The following is a 17500-nucleotide window of genomic DNA, read 5'->3' on the forward strand; positions in this document are numbered from 1 at the left end:
TAGACACACATACAAATATATATTTGTATATACATATATGTGTGTGTTCTAGTGTGTGTGTGTGTGTATGTGTGTGTGTGTGTGTGTCTGTGTGCGTGTGTGTGTATGTGTGTGTGTGTGTGTGTGTGTGTGTATGTGTGTGTGTGTGTGTGTCTGTGTGCGTGTGTGTGTATGTGTGTGTGTGTGTGTGTGTGTGTAAAGTACAAAGATCTACTGAAAGGAGATTTTCCCGCTGATTGTGAAGGTTCTCACGTATAGATTAGATACTAGAAGAAAACCCAGTCTTAACCAGCACAGCAAGAGTAATGATAGGAAAGATAATGTTTTGTAAAATGTATAGGTAATGGGTAAGATTATGTAATAACAGCATTAGAGATAAAAGGTATTATATCCTTTTGATAATGGGAAGGTAATAGGAAATATACGTGTTAAACAATAGCAGCTGCAGAAATAGAAATAAAGATAATGATAAAATGATAGAAAGTGTGGAAATGAAGTAAAGAAATGAATAGGCAATGTCTCATTTTATACTTACATACAAATATGTATACGTATTCATACATGAACACACACACACACACACACACACACACGCGCGCGCGCGCGCGCGCGCGCATATATACACACACACACATATATGTATATATGTGCCTGTGTATTTATGTGTGGATGTGTATCTATTTATGTATGTATGCATATACCTAAGCACACACAAAGAATATGTGTGTGACTATTACAGGCCAAACAACACTGCATAGACCTCTAATCTATTCTTCCACTGAACTTTCTTCAGACCCCAAGCATCCTGCAGTGGCTGAAGGACTCACTGCCTTCAGGAGCGAGAGTTGGCGCGGATCCTACCCTGACCAGCGCGGATACGTGGGTTAGTTATGCGAACGCCCTCGCTGCAGGTAAGGCCGCTGGATACGTGGGTTAGTTATGCGAACGCTCTTGTTGCAGGTAAGGCCGTCTGCTTGGATGTTGATGATGTAATAATGATGATGATGGTGATAAAGATGGTGGAGATTGATGATGATGAAGATTATACAGATAGCGATGATTATGATGGCCGATAAAACATATGACGATGCTGATGATATCAGTGATAATAACGGTAATAACAATAATAATGAAATGATAATAATACTTAAATAGCAATACTCTCTTACAACAACAAACACATACCAATTTCCACAAACAACTACAATATCTCTAATACCAGTTTCCACAAACAAGTACAATATCTATTATATCAATTTCCACAAACAACTACAATATCTCTAATACCAATTTCCACAAACAACCACAATATCTATTATACCAATTTCCACAAACAGCTACAATATCTCTAATACCAGTTTCCACAAACAACAGCTACAATATATCTAATACCAATTTCCACAAACAACTACAATGTCTATTATACCAATTTCCACAAACATCTACAATATCTATTATACCAGTTTCCACAAACATCTACAATATCTATTATACCAGTTTCCACAAACATCTACAATATCTATTATACCAATTTCCACAAACAACTACAATATCTCTAATACCAGTTTCCACAAACAACAACTACAATATTTTTAATACCAGTTTCCACAAACATCTACAATATTTTTAATACCAATTTCCACAAACAACTACAATATCTCTAATACCAATTTCCACAAACAACTACAATATCTCTAATACCAGTTTCCACAAACAACAACTACAATATTTTTAATACCAGTTTCCACAAACATCTACAATATTTTTAATACCAATTTCCACAAACATATACAATATCTCTAATACCAATTTCCACAAACAACTATAATATCTATTATATCAATTTCCACAGACAACATCGACCTTGTTCCCGTGACGCCCAACCTTGTCGACCTGATATGGACCGACCGACCTGCCTATCCCTCCGACCCGGCCTTCCCGCTTGAACTGAAATTTACAGGTCAGTGGATTTTGTATTTCCCGCTTGAACTGAAATTTATGTGTCGGTGGATTTTGTATTTCCCGCTCGAAGTGAAATTTGTGTCGGTGGATTGTTTGAATTTCCCGCTCGAACTGAAATTTACGGGTCGGTGGGTTGTTTGTATTTCCCGCTCGACCTGAAATTTGCGGGTCAGTTAATTTTGTATTTCCCGCTCGAACTGAAATTTGCGGGTCAGTTAATTTTGTATTTCCCGCTCGAACTGAAATTTGCGGGTCAGTTAATTTTGTATTTCCCGCTCGAACTGAAATTTGCGGGTCAGTGAATTCTTTATATTCATGATCACTTGATTTTCATTATAGTCGTGATATCTTAGGAACTGACATTTGAGGGTCAGTTAATTTTGTATTTCCCGCTTGAAATGATATTTACAGGTCTGAATTGTTTGTATTTCCCGCTTGAACTGAAATATACGGGTCAGTGGATTTTGTATTTCCCGCTCGAACTGACATTTGCGGGTCTGTATTGTTTGTATTTCCCGCTCGAACTGAAATTTATGTGTCGGTGAAGTGTTTGTATTTCCCGCTCGAACTGAAATTTATGTGTCGGTGAAGTGTTTGTATTTCCCGCTCGGACTGAAATTTACGGGTCAGTGAATTATTTATATTCGTGACCACTTATATTTCATTATAGTAGTGATATCTTATGTTGTTGTTCCTTTTTTATATCGAGAAAATAGAATGATGATAATGATGATCGTGATTCTGCAGATTATGCCAAATGTATTTAAGGCATTTTTACGAAATATCTAGACATTTATCTAAAGATCTTTTGTTTTAAAATGATTTTTTTTCTTTTATTTTGGTGGACATAGGAAGGGGAGCAATGTACACAATGTCATGACAAGGAGATACATAAGAATTATGACAGGCAAAATCCACCCAAATATAACAGTCACAGCCAGTCATTTTTTTTTATATATGGCATATCAAAAAGCCTGTGTATTTTTTTTTTTTTGTGTTTGTTTGTTTAAATATTTCGAATTTTATATCCTTATCCTTTAATATCATCATATTTCATAATCATTTAGGTTTAAACTAATTCTTACAAATATAGATATTTTTTTGCCAAATTTTATCTGTTGAAGATACATATTAGCAGAAAAACCCACAATGCACAAACTAGATTTATTGATATATACATATATATATATATATATATATATATATATATATATATATATATATATATATATATATATAATTATATATATACGTATATATATATATATATATATATATATATATATATATATATATATATATATATATATATATATATACATATTTTTTTCTGTGGAGAATAACGTCACTATCTTTAATCAAGTCAAGCTGTTCCACCACAATTCTAAAGGTCATTTCATTTAGATTCAACAATTATATTTCCCCAATAAATCATGACAAAAACAAAATAAAACAAAAGGAAATGAAAAAAAAAATAAGAATTTTTTTTCTCTAAATTCATACACTAAACTTCTCATCCCCGAGACTCGGTTCACACACACACACACACACAAATAATAATAAATAAAAATAAATAAATAAATAGATAAAAAATAATAAATAAATAAAAAGAAAGAAAGAAAACACACACACACAGAAATAATAACAAATAAATAAAGAATAAAAAAAATAATAATAAAAAAGGAAAGAAAGAAATAAAAAATAAAACGGGGGAGATACATTCCCCACCTCGACCCTAAACACCCCAAGCCATCTCCCCCAACAGGAAAATCGTGGGAGGAGAAAGTGTTGGAGGTGCGAGACGAGATGAGAACCGCAGGGACCGACGTGCTGGTCGTCTCGGCTCTGGACGAGGTGGCTTGGCTCCTCAACCTCAGGGGGAGCGACATTCCTTTTAACCCTGGTAAGTGTTTTATTTATTTATTTTTTTTTTTATCTTTTTTTTATCTTTTATTTTTTATTTTTATTTTTTGGTGGTGGTGGTGGGTTGGAGGGTGGGGTGTGGGGGTGGATGGGTATGGTGGAGAGGGTGGGTATGTTGGTGATGGCGAGGATGGTGGTTATAGTAGTCGGGATGATAAAGATAGTGATGATATCAATGCTGCTAATAATGATAATGGTGATGATAATAATAATGATGATGGAAATGATGATAATAATGATAATGATAATAATAATAAGATTTATAATAATAATGCTAGTATTAATAATATTATTAATAATAATGATAATGATACTGCTACTACTGTCACTACTACTACTAATAATAATGGTAATGATGATATTGATAATAGTAACAATGATGATAATGCTGATGATAATGATAATAATAATGATTATAATAATAATGACAATAATGGTAATGGTACTGACAATAATGATAACAGCAGTAATAATACTGGTACCTATAAGGTTCATTGCCCAAATACAAGATGCATCAAAATATAAGTATTAATAGAATCACAATAAAAAATACGAGATCTAAAACATGGATTAAAATAACCAAGAATTCTCAATATAAGATTCCAAGATGGCCTTATAATTAACCATGATAATATAATATAGAATGGTATAGATAGATGATGGAAAGTTTAGTACATTAAGATACACCAAAAAAATAAACCCGTATTTCTGACGAAGATATAATCAAAACCGATAAAATACATTTCTTGTATTGTGAAGATATTCGTTCTCATTCATACCTTTCCACATCTGTTAACAAACCAGTACTTTGGGCAGAACTACATTAAAAATAGTCCAAAACCAGTACTTTGGGCAGAACTACATTAAAAATAGTCCAAAACCAGTACTTTGGGCAGAACTACATTAAAAATAGTCCAAAACCAGTACTTTGAGCAGATCTACATTAAAAATACTGTCCAAAACCAGTACTTTGAGCAGAACTACATTAAAAATAGTCCAAAACCAGTACTTTGGGCAGAACTACATTAAAAATAGTCCAAAACCAATACTTTGAGCAGAACTACATTAAAATAGTCCAAAAACCAGTACTTTGGGCAGAACTACATTAAAAATAGTCCAAAACCAGTACTTTGGACAGAACTACATTAAAAATAGTCCAAAACCAGTACTTTGGACAGAACTACATTAAAAATAGCCCAAAACCAGTACTTTGGGCAGAACTACATTAAAAATAGTCCAAAACCAGTACTCTGAGCAGAACTACATTAAAAATACTGTCCAAAACCAGTACTTTGGGCAGAACTACATTAAAAATAGTCCAAAACCAGTACTTTGGGCAGAACTACATTAAAAATAGTCCAAAACCAGTACTTTGGGCAGAACTACATTAAAAATACTGTCCAAAACCAGTACTTTGGGCAGAACTACATTAAAAATAGTCCAAAACTAGTACTTTGGGCAGAACTACATTAAAAATAGTCCAAAACCAGTACTTTGAGCAGAACTACATTAAAAATAGTCCAAAACCAGTACTTTGGGCAGAACTACATTAAAAATAGTCCAAAACCAGTACTTTGGGCAGAACTACAATAAAAATACTGTCCAAAACCAGTACTTTGGGCAGAACTACATTAAAAATAGTCCAAAACCAGTACTTTGGGCAGAACTACATTAAAAATACTGTCCAAAACCAGTACTTTGGGCAGAACTACATTAAAAATACTGTCCAAAACCAGTACTTTGGGCAGAACTATATTAAAAATACTGTCCAAAACCAGTACTTTGAGCAGAACTACATTAAAAATACTGTCCAAAACCAGTACTTTGGGCAGAACTATATTAAAAATACTGTCCAAAACCAGTACTTTGGGCAGAACTACATTAAAAATACTGTCCAAAACCAGTACTTTGGGCAGAACTACATTAAAAATACTGTCCAAAACCAGTACTTTGGGCAGAACTACATTAAAAATACTGTCCAAAACCAGTACTTTGGGCAGAACTACATTAAAAATACTGTCCAAAACCAGTACTTTGAGCAGAACTACATTAAAAATACTGTCCAAAACCAGTACTTTGAGCAGAACTACATTAAAAATACTGTCCAAAACCAGTACTTTGGGCAGAACTATATTAAAAATACTGTCCAAAACCAGTACTTTGAGCAGAACTACATTAAAAATACTGTCCAAAACCAGTACTTTGGGCAGAACTACATTAAAAATACTGTCCAAAACCAGTACTTTGGGCAGAACTACATTAAAAATACTGTCCAAAACCAGTACTTTGGGCAGAACTACATTAAAAATACTGTCCAAAACCAGTACTTTGGGCAGAACTACATTAAAAATACTGTCCAAAACCAGTACTTTGAGCAGAACTACATTAAAAATACTGTCCAAAACCAGTACTTTGGGCAGAACTACATTAAAAATACTGTCCAAAACCAGTACTTTGGGCAGAACTACATTAAAAATACTGTCCAAAACCAGTACTTTGAGCAGAACTACATTAAAAATACTGTCCAAAACCAGTACTTTGGGCAGAACTATATTAAAAATACTGTCCAAAACCAGTACTTTGGGCAGAACTACAATAAAAATACTGTCCAAAACCAGTACTTTGGGCAGAACTATATTAAAAATACTGTCCAAAACCAGTACTTTGAGCAGAACTACATTAAAAATACTGTCCAAAACCAGTACTTTGGGCAGAACTATATTAAAAATACTGTCCAAAACCAGTACTTTGGGCAGAACTATATTAAAAATACTGTCCAAAACCAGTACTTTGGGCAGAACTATATTAAAAATACTGTCCAAAACCAGTACTTTGGGCAGAACTATATTAAAAATACTGTCCAAAACCAGTACTTTGAGCAGAACTACATTAAAAATACTGTCCAAAACCAGTACTTTGGGCAGAACTACATTAAAAATACTGTCCAAAACCAGTACTTTGGGCAGAACTACATTAAAAATACTGTCCAAAACCAGTACTTTGAGCAGAACTACATTAAAAATACTGTCCAAAACCAGTACTTTGGGCAGAACTACATTAAAAATACTGTCCAAAACCAGTACTTTGGGCAGAACTACATTAAAAATACTGTCCAAAACCAGTACTTTGGGCAGAACTATATTAAAAATACTGTCCAAAACCAGTACTTTGGGCAGAACTATATTAAAAATACTGTCCAAAACCAGTACTTTGAGCAGAACTATATTAAAAATACTGTCCAAAACCAGTACTTTGGGCAGAACTACATTAAAAATACTGTCCAAAACCAGTACTTTGGGCAGAACTATATTAAAAATACTGTCCAAAACCAGTACTTTGGGCAGAACTATATTAAAAATACTGTCCAAAACCAGTACTTTGGGCAGAACTACATTAAAAATACTGTCCAAAACCAGTACTTTGAGCAGAACTACATTAAAAATACTGTCCAAAACCAGTACTTTGGGCAGAACTATATTAAAAATACTGTCCAAAACCAGTACTTTGGGCAGAACTATATTAAAAATACTGTCCAAAACCAGTACTTTGAGCAGAACTACATTAAAAATACTGTCCAAAACCAGTACTTTGGGCAGAACTACATTAAAAATACTGTCCAAAACCAGTACTTTGGGCAGAACTACATTAAAAATACTGTCCAAAACCAGTACTTTGGGCAGAACTACATTAAAAATACTGTCCAAAACCAGTACTTTGAGCAGAACTACATTAAAAATACTGTCCAAAACCAGTACTTTGGGCAGAACTACATTAAAAATACTGTCCAAAACCAGTACTTTGGGCAGAACTACATTAAAAATACTGTCCAAAACCAGTACTTTGGGCAGAACTATATTAAAAATACTGTCCAAAACCAGTACTTTGGGCAGAACTATATTAAAAATACTGTCCAAAACCAGTACTTTGGGCAGAACTATATTAAAAATACTGTCCAAAACCAGTACTTTGGGCAGAACTACATTAAAAATACTGTCCAAAACCAGTACTTTGAGCAGAACTACATTAAAAATACTGTCCAAAACCAGTACTTTGGGCAGAACTATATTAAAAATACTGTCCAAAACCAGTACTTTGGGCAGAACTACATTAAAAATACTGTCCAAAACCAGTACTTTGGGCAGAACTACATTAAAAATACTGTCCAAAACCAGTACTTTGGGCAGAACTACATTAAAAATACTGTCCAAAACCAGTACTTTGAGCAGAACTACATTAAAAATACTGTCCAAAACCAGTACTTTGGGCAGAACTATATTAAAAATACTGTCCAAAACCAGTACTTTGGGCAGAACTACATTAAAAATACTGTCCAAAACCAGTACTTTGGGCAGAACTACATTAAAAATACTGTCCAAAACCAGTACTTTGGGCAGAACTATATTAAAAATACTGTCCAAAACCAGTACTTTGGGCAGAACTACATTAAAAATACTGTCCAAAACCAGTACTTTGGGCAGAACTATATTAAAAATACTGTCCAAAACCAGTACTTTGGGCAGAACTACATTAAAAATACTGTCCAAAACCAGTACTTTGGGCAGAACTACATTAAAAATACTGTCCAAAACCAGTACTTTGGGCAGAACTATATTAAAAATACTGTCCAAAACCAGTACTTTGGGCAGAACTACATTAAAAATACTGTCCAAAACCAGTACTTTGGGCAGAACTACATTAAAAATACTGTCCAAAACCAGTACTTTGGGCAGAACTATATTAAAAATACTGTCCAAAACCAGTACTTTGAGCAGAACTACATTAAAAATACTGTCCAAAACCAGTACTTTGGGCAGAACTATATTAAAAATACTGTCCAAAACCAGTACTTTGGGCAGAACTACATTAAAAATACTGTCCAAAACCAGTACTTTGGGCAGAACTACATTAAAAATACTGTCCAAAACCAGTACTTTGGGCAGAACTACATTAAAAATACTGTCCAAAACCAGTACTTTGAGCAGAACTACATTAAAAATACTGTCCAAAACCAGTACTTTGGGCAGAACTATATTAAAAATACTGTCCAAAACCAGTACTTTGGGCAGAACTACATTAAAAATACTGTCCAAAACCAGTACTTTGGGCAGAACTATATTAAAAATACTGTCCAAAACCAGTACTTTGGGCAGAACAACATTAAAAATACTGTCCAAAACCAGTACTTTGAGCAGAACTACATTAAAAATACTGTCCAAAACCAGTACTTTGGGCAGAATTATATTAAAAATACTGTCCAAAACCAGTACTTTGGGCAGAACTACATTAAAAATACTGTCCAAAACCAGTACTTTGGGCAGAACTACATTAAAAATACTGTCCAAAACCAGTACTTTGGGCAGAACTATATTAAAAATACTGTCCAAAACCAGTACTTTGGGCAGAACTACATTAAAAATACTGTCCAAAACCAGTACTTTGAGCAGAACTACATTAAAAATACTGTCCAAAACCAGTACTTTGGGCAGAACTACATTAAAAATACTGTCCAAAACCAGTACTTTGAGCAGAACTATATTAAAAATACTGTCCAAAACCAGTACTTTGGGCAGAACTACATTAAAAATACTGTCCAAAACCAGTACTTTGGGCAGAACTATATTAAAAATACTGTCCAAAACCAGTACTTTGAGCAGAACTACATTAAAAATACTGTCCAAAACCAGTACTTTGAGCAGAACTACATTAAAAATACTGTCCAAAACCAGTACTTTGGGCAGAATTATATTAAAAATACTGTCCAAAACCAGTACTTTGGGCAGAACTACATTAAAAATACTGTCCAAAACCAGTACTTTGGGCAGAACTACATTAAAAATACTGTCCAAAACCAGTACTTTGGGCAGAACTATATTAAAAATACTGTCCAAAACCAGTACTTTGGGCAGAACTACATTAAAAATACTGTCCAAAACCAGTACTTTGGGCAGAACTACATTAAAAATACTGTCCAAAACCAGTACTTTGGGCAGAACTACATTAAAAATACTGTCCAAAACCAGTACTTTGGGCAGAACTACATTAAAAATACTGTCCAAAACCAGTACTTTGGGCAGAACTATATTAAAAATACTGTCCAAAACCAGTACTTTGGGCAGAACTACATTAAAAATACTGTCCAAAACCAGTACTTTGAGCAGAACTACATTAAAAATACTGTCCAAAACCAGTACTTTGGGCAGAACTATATTAAAAATACTGTCCAAAACCAGTACTTTGGGCAGAACTACATTAAAAATACTGTCCAAAACCAGTACTTTGGGCAGAACTACATTAAAAATACTGTCCAAAACCAGTACTTTGGGCAGAACTACATTAAAAATACTGTCCAAAACCAGTACTTTGGGCAGAACTACATTAAAAATACTGTCCAAAACCAGTACTTTGAGCAGAACTACATTAAAAATACTGTCCAAAACCAGTACTTTGAGCAGAACTACATTAAAAATACTGTCCAAAACCAGTACTTTGGGCAGAACTACATTAAAAATACTGTCCAAAACCAGTACTTTGAGCAGAACTACATTAAAAATACTGTCCAAAACCAGTACTTTGAGCAGAACTACATTAAAAATACTGTCCAAAACCAGTACTTTGGGCAGAACTACATTAAAAATAATGTCCAAAACCAGTACTTTGGGCAGAACTACATTAAAAATACTGTCCAAAACCAGTACTTTGGGCAGAACTACATTAAAAATACTGTCCAAAACCAGTACTTTGGGCAGAACTACATTAAAAATACTGTCCAAAACCAGTACTTTGGGCAGAACTACATTAAAAATACTGTCCAAAACCAGTACTTTGGGCAGAACTACATTAAAAATACTGTCCAAAACCAGTACTTTGAGCAGAACTACATTAAAAATACTGTCCAAAACCAGTACTTTGGGCAGAACTACATTAAAAATACTGTCCAAAACCAGTACTTTGAGCAGAACTACATTAAAAATACTGTCCAAAACCAGTACTTTGGGCAGAACTATATTAAAAATACTGTCCAAAACCAGTACTTTGGGCAGAACTATATTAAAAATACTGTCCAAAACCAGTACTTTGGGCAGAACTACATTAAAAATACTGTCCAAAACCAGTACTTTGAGCAGAACTACATTAAAAATACTGTCCAAAACCAGTACTTTGGGCAGAACTACATTAAAAATACTGTCCAAAACCAGTACTTTGAGCAGAACTACATTAAAAATACTGTCCAAAACCAGTACTTTGAGCAGAACTACATTAAAAATACTGTCCAAAACCAGTACTTTGGGCAGAACTACATTAAAAATACTGTCCAAAACCAGTACTTTGAGCAGAACTACATTAAAAATACTGTCCAAAACCAGTACTTTGGGCAGAACTACATTAAAAATACTGTCCAAAACCAGTACTTTGGGCAGAACTACATTAAAAATACTGTCCAAAACCAGTACTTTGGGCAGAACTACATTAAAAATACTGTCCAAAACCAGTACTTTGGGCAGAACTACATTAAAAATAGTCCAAAACCTGTACTTTGGGCAGAACTACATTAAAAATAGTCCAAAAAACAGTACTTTGGGCAGAACTACATTAAAAATACTGTCCAAAACCAGTACTTTGGGCAGAACTACATTAAAATAGTCCAGAAATATTAAAATACTTTGGGCAGAACTACATTAAAAATACTGTCCAAAACCAGTACTTTGAGCAGAACTACATTAAAATAGTCCAAAACCAGTACTTTGGGCAGAACTACATTAAAATAGTCCAAAACCAGTACTTTGGGCAGAACTACATTAAAAATACTGTCCAAAACCAGTACTTTGGGCAGAACTACATTAAAATAGTCCAAAACCAGTACTTTGGGCAGAACTACATTAAAAATAGTCCAAAACCAGTACTTTGGGCAGAACTACATTAAAAATACTGTCCAAAACCAGTACTTTGGGCAGAACTACATTAAAATAGTCCAGAAATATTAAAATACTTTGGGCAGAACTACATTAAAAATACTGTCCAAAACCAGTACTTTGAGCAGAACTACATTAAAATAGTCCAAAACCAGTACTTTGGGCAGAACTACATTAAAATAGTCCAAAACCAGTACTTTGGGCAGAACTACATTAAAATAGTCCAAAACCAGTACTTTGAGCAGAACTACATTAAAAATAGTCCAAAAACCAGTACTTTGCGCAGAACTACATTAAAAATACTGTCCAAAACCAGTACTTTGGGCAGAAGTACATTAAAATAGTCCAGAAATATTAAAATACTTTGGGCAGAACTACATTAAAAATACTGTCCAAAACCAGTACTTTGGGCAGAACTACATTAAAATAGTCCAAAACCAGTACTTTGGGCAGAACTACATTAAAAATAGTCCAAAACCAGTACTTTGAGCAGAACTACATTAAAAATTGTCCAAAACCAGTACTTTGAGCAGAACTACATTAAAAATAGTCCAAAACCAGTACTTTGAGCAGAACTACATTAAAAATAGTCCAAAACCAGTACTTTGGGCAGAACTACATTAAAAATTGTCCAAAACCAGTACTTTGAGCAGAACTACATTAAAAATAGTCCAAAACCAGTACTTTGGGCAGAACTACATTAAAATAGTCCAAAACTACTACTTTGGGCAGAACTACATTAAAAATAGTCCAAAACCAGTACTTTGGGCAGAACTACATTAAAAATAGTCCAAAACCAGTACTTTGGGCAGAACTACATTAAAAATACTGTCCAAAACTAGTACTTTGGGCAGAACTACATTAAAAATAGTCCAAAACCAGTACTTTGAGCAGAACTACATTAAAAAAATATTCCAAATCCAGTACTTTGGGCAGAACTACATTAAAAAAATATTCCAAAACCAGTACTTTGGGCAGAACTACATTAAAAAAATATTCCAAATCCAGTACTTTGGGCAGAACTACATTAAAAAAATATTCCAAAACCAGTACTTTGGGCAGAACTACATTAAAAAAATATTCCAAATCCAGTACTTTGGGCAGAACTACATTAAAAAAATATTCCAAATCCAGTACTTTGGGCAGAACTACATTAAAAAAATATTCCAAATCCAGTACTTTGGGCAGAACTACATTAAAAAAATATTCCAAATCCAGTACTTTGGGCAGAACTACATTAAAAAAAATATTCCAAATCCAGTACTTTGGGCAGAACTACATTAAAAATCCTGTCCAAAACCAGTACTTTGGGCAGAACTACATTAAAAATACTGTCCAAAACTAGTACTTTGAGCAGAACTACATTAAAATTGTCCAAAACCAGTACTTTGGGCAGAACTACATTAAAAATAGTCCAAAACCAGTACTTTGAGCAGAACTACATTTAAAAAAAATATTCCAAATCCAGTACTTTGGGCAGAACTACATTAAAAAAAATATTCCAAATCCAGTACTTTGGGCAGAACTACATTAAAAATAGTCCAAAACCAGTACTTTGAGCAGAACTACATTAAAAATAGTCCAAAAACCAGTATTTTGGGCAGAACTACATTAAAATAGTCCAAAAACCAGTACTTTGGGCAGAACTACATTAAAATAGTCCAAAACCAGTACTTTGAGCAGAACTACATTAAAATAGTCCAAAAACCAGTACTTTGAGCAGAACTACATTAAAATTGTCCAAAACCAGTACTTTGGGCAGAACTACATTAAAAATCCTGTCCAAAACCAGTACTTTGAGCAGAACTACATTAAAATTGTCCAAAACCAGTACTTTGGGCAGAACTACATTAAAAATAGTCCAAAACCAGTACTTTGAGCAGAACTACATCAAAAATAGTCCAAAAACCAGTAGTTTGGGCAGAACTACATTAAAAATAGTCCAAAACCAGTACTTTGGGCAGAACTACATTAAAAATAGTCCAAAACCAGTACTTTGAGCAGAACTGCATCAAAATAGTCCAAAACTAGTACTTTGGGCAGAACTACATTAAAAATTCCGTGTTCAACAGTGTTCCGCAGTTACGCTTTGGTCACGATGAACACGGTGGAACTGTTCACGCCAGCTGAGAAAGTGAGTGCAGAGGTAGAAGAACATCTCCATGTGAACCAGTGCGAGGAAATGTTGTGTGTGACGTGAGTTGAATTTTTTGTTTTTAATCTTTTTCTTTTTTTCTTTTTTTATGGTGTCGATTGTAGGTTAACTTTTTTTTCCTCGTAGCAAATTGTTTGTTTTTCTGTCTTTTTTTCATTAATTCGCTCGTTGCAAAGGAGGGTAATTTGCAATACAGGCACGTGTTTAAAATGTCTGTATTTTAATGAAAAAAAGAAAGTCAATTTGCAATGAGATGGACCTTTTTTGTCACGTTTGTCTGCCAGAATTCGTGGTTTTCCCTGTTTTTTGTTTTTTTTATCATTCTCTCTTTCTTGTCCTATTTTCTTTATCTTCTTATCTTTCTCATACCAGAAAACTACCGTGTTCTTTCCCTCTAATTGAATGTCTAGTTTCTTTCCTTTCTGCCATTCTTTCACTCAATTTCTCCTCAAATTTTCCTTCAGCCTAATTCTTTTTCAACTTTCTCTTTTTTCCTCCATTTTTTTTCAGCCTAATCCCCCCCCCAAAATTTCCCTTCTATTTTTTTTCCAACTTTCTCCCCATTTTTTAACCTAACCCCCCAAAAAAAAAAAAAGAATAAATCTTCCCCTATCTTTCAACTCAATTCCCCCTAAATTATCCCTCATCCTAATTCTTTTTCATCTTTCTCCCCTTATATTTAAACCTACCCCCCCCCCAAAAAAAAAAAAAAAAAAATCATCCACTATCTTTCAACTCAATTTCCCCAAAATTATCCCCCATCCTAATTCTTCTTCAACTTTCTCCCATTTTCTTCCCCCAGAATCCAAAACTATGACGATATTTTCCCCCGTCTGACTTCCTTCGAGGACGACCCTCTCGTGTCTACAGTTACGATCAGTTCGAGTTATTCCTTCACTTCGGGAGCTTCTTACGCCATCTACAACGCGGTAAGTTTATTTCAGAGAAGTGTAAATTAAGAGAATTATTTGATATATATAAGAAACTGACTGATTGAGTTGATAATTGATGATAAAAATACGAGTGAGATTATTCAGTAAAATGAATAACGTGGTGTAAATGAAGAGAATTATTTAATATATATAAGAAATTGATTGATTGAGTTGATAATTGATGATAAAAATACGAGGAAGATTATTCAGTAAAATGAATAACGTGCTGTTTTGAGTTTTGTTTGAATTTAGATCGAAGTCGTTTTTTGGATAAATTTTCTGTTTGAATCGTTTTTTGGATAAATTTTCTGTTTGTTTATAAAGTCAGTTCAGTTTTCTTTATAGGGAAGAAAAGAAATTGTGTTTAGGTTGTTATATAGATACTAAGGATTATTTTTGAACGGAATTAGAAGGTTGTCTACTCTAAGAATAAATAAATAGATATATCTACGACAATCGATAAAGCAAGTAGAAATATAATTTCCATTATCCTCATTACTTTTATTTCCTATTATCATTATCATTGTTATCAAAATAATAGTAATTAATGTCATTATCATCATTATCAGTATTACTATTATTATTATTATTATCATTATTATCACCATTACTACTAGTATAATCATTTATATTATCGTCATCATTATTGTCCTTATTATGATTACTTTTATTATTATTGTTGTTGTTACTATTAGCATTATTATTGTTATTGTTAAAATAGTATTATCATTGAGATCATCATCATATCATTGGATTTATTATTATTGTTATTATTATTATTATTACATACTAATAATAATAATAATGATAATAATAATAATAATAATAATAATAATAATAATGGTGGTTAGATGATGATGATAATTATTATTTTCATTATTATCACCATCACCATTATTGTAGCAACCATTACTATCATCATCATTAATCTGACAAGCAATCCCCCCCCCCCCCGCAACGTCTTAGGTCCCGGCCAGCAAGCGACGTCAGGCAGCGTCTCCGATTCTGTTCATGAAAGGCAGGAAGAACGAAGTCGAAGTCCAAGGCATGACGAACGCTCATCTCAAGGACGCCGTGGCTCTGTGCGATTTCTTGGCGCTGCTGGAGAATGAGGTTTGGAGCGAGGGTGTGAGGGTGTGGGGGTGTGAGGGTGTGAGGAGGTTTGGAGCGAGGGTGTGAGGGGGGAGGGAGGGAGGGTGTGAGGGGGGGGAGGGAGGGTGTGAGGGAGGGAGGGTGTGAGGGGGGAGGGAAGGAGGGAGGGAGAGAGGGTGTGAGGGTGTGAGGGTGGGTGTGAGGGGGAGGGAGAGAGGGTGTGAGGGGGAGGGAGGGAGGGAGCGAGGGTGGGTGTGAGGAGGTGAGGGTGTGAGGGAGGGTGTGAAAGTGTGAAGGAAGGAGGTAGGGAGAGGGAGTGTGAGGGAGAGAGGGTGAGGGAGGGAGGGTGTGAGGGAAGGAGGGAGGGAGTGAGGTAGCGAAGGAGCGAGGGAGAGAGGGAACAAGGGAGATAAGGAGAGGGAGAGAGGCAGCGAGGGAGCAGAGGAGATAAAATGAGAAGGTGTAAGGTAGCGAAGGAGCGAGGGAGCAAGGGAGAGGAGTGAGGGAGCGAGGGAGCAAGGGAGAGAAGTGAGGGAGCGAGGGAGCAAGGGAGAGGAGTGAGGGAGCGAGGGAGCAAGGGAGAGGAGTGAGGGAGCGAGGGATTTCGTATGGGATTTTAAAGAACCGTTTATTGCTGCAGAAAGGCTAAGTAAAGAGGAGACTGATCCAGAACAGTAAACCCAGAGAAACAATATCTTTATCTATTTATGTCTACTAGCAATACAGTTAGGTTAGTCAATTATAGCACATTCTCTATCTACCCCAATCCGTAAGTAGAGGGAGGGGATATATAAAGGCCCTATCGCACTAACACTTTTTTTCCGTCATTTTTTTAAGCTTTCCGCAAACAGTATGAATGCCTCTCAGACTAATTGAGGCCCTATCACACTAGCATTTTTTTCCCGTCAGCTTTTGGATTTCCGACTGAATTTGAAGCTTTCCGCGAACAGAATGCCTCTTGAACCACTTAAGGCCCTATCACACGCACTTTTTTTCCGCCAGTTTCTGGGTTTCCGTCTGAAAGGCATTCTGTCCGCGGAAAGCTTCAAACTCAGACTTAAACCCCCAAAACTGACGGGAAAAAAGTGCTAGCGTCATAGGGCCTATATAAACCACCCAAAACCTGACGGGAAAAAAGTGCTAGCGTCATAGGGCCTATATAAACCACCCAAAACCTGACGGGAAAAAAGTGCTAGCGTCATAGGGCCTATATAAACCACCCAAAACCTGACGGAAAAAAAGTGCTAGCGTCATAGGGCCTATATAAACCACCCAAAACCTGACGGGAAAAAAAAGTGCCAGCGTCATAGGGCCTATATTACCCCCCCCCCCCAAAGACGAATGCCTCCGCCCTCCCCACAGGTCATCGCAGGCACCTACTGGGACGAACTCTCTGCCGCCGCCAAATCCGAGGAATTCCGCTCGCAGCAGGAGGACTTCCTCAGCCTTTCCTTCGACACGATCTCGGCGTCGGGACCAAATGCGGCCGTTATCCACTACTCGCCGAGTCCGGAGACCAATAGACA

At 35.3% G+C, this 17500-nt stretch overlaps 1 protein-coding gene across 1 annotated transcript in view; it reads left to right on the forward strand.

The window, feature by feature from the left end:
* The window catches only part of LOC113814479 (xaa-Pro aminopeptidase 1-like), a 25867-nt gene that overhangs the window by 4472 nt on the left and 3895 nt on the right, over positions 1-17500 (forward strand). Inside the window, exons 5-11 of the mRNA XM_070129634.1 lie at positions 794-911; positions 1853-1960; positions 3728-3865; positions 13868-13991; positions 14753-14879; positions 15849-15995; positions 17337-17500. The exon at positions 17337-17500 is cut by the window's right edge and continues 50 nt beyond it. Coding sequence (XP_069985735.1) covers positions 794-911; positions 1853-1960; positions 3728-3865; positions 13868-13991; positions 14753-14879; positions 15849-15995; positions 17337-17500 — 926 coding nt within the window. The remainder of the gene's footprint in view (positions 1-793; positions 912-1852; positions 1961-3727; positions 3866-13867; positions 13992-14752; positions 14880-15848; positions 15996-17336) is intronic.

This window comes from Penaeus vannamei, chromosome 14, assembly GCF_042767895.1.
Source record: "Penaeus vannamei isolate JL-2024 chromosome 14, ASM4276789v1, whole genome shotgun sequence".
NCBI classification, from domain to species: domain Eukaryota; kingdom Metazoa; phylum Arthropoda; class Malacostraca; order Decapoda; family Penaeidae; genus Penaeus; species Penaeus vannamei.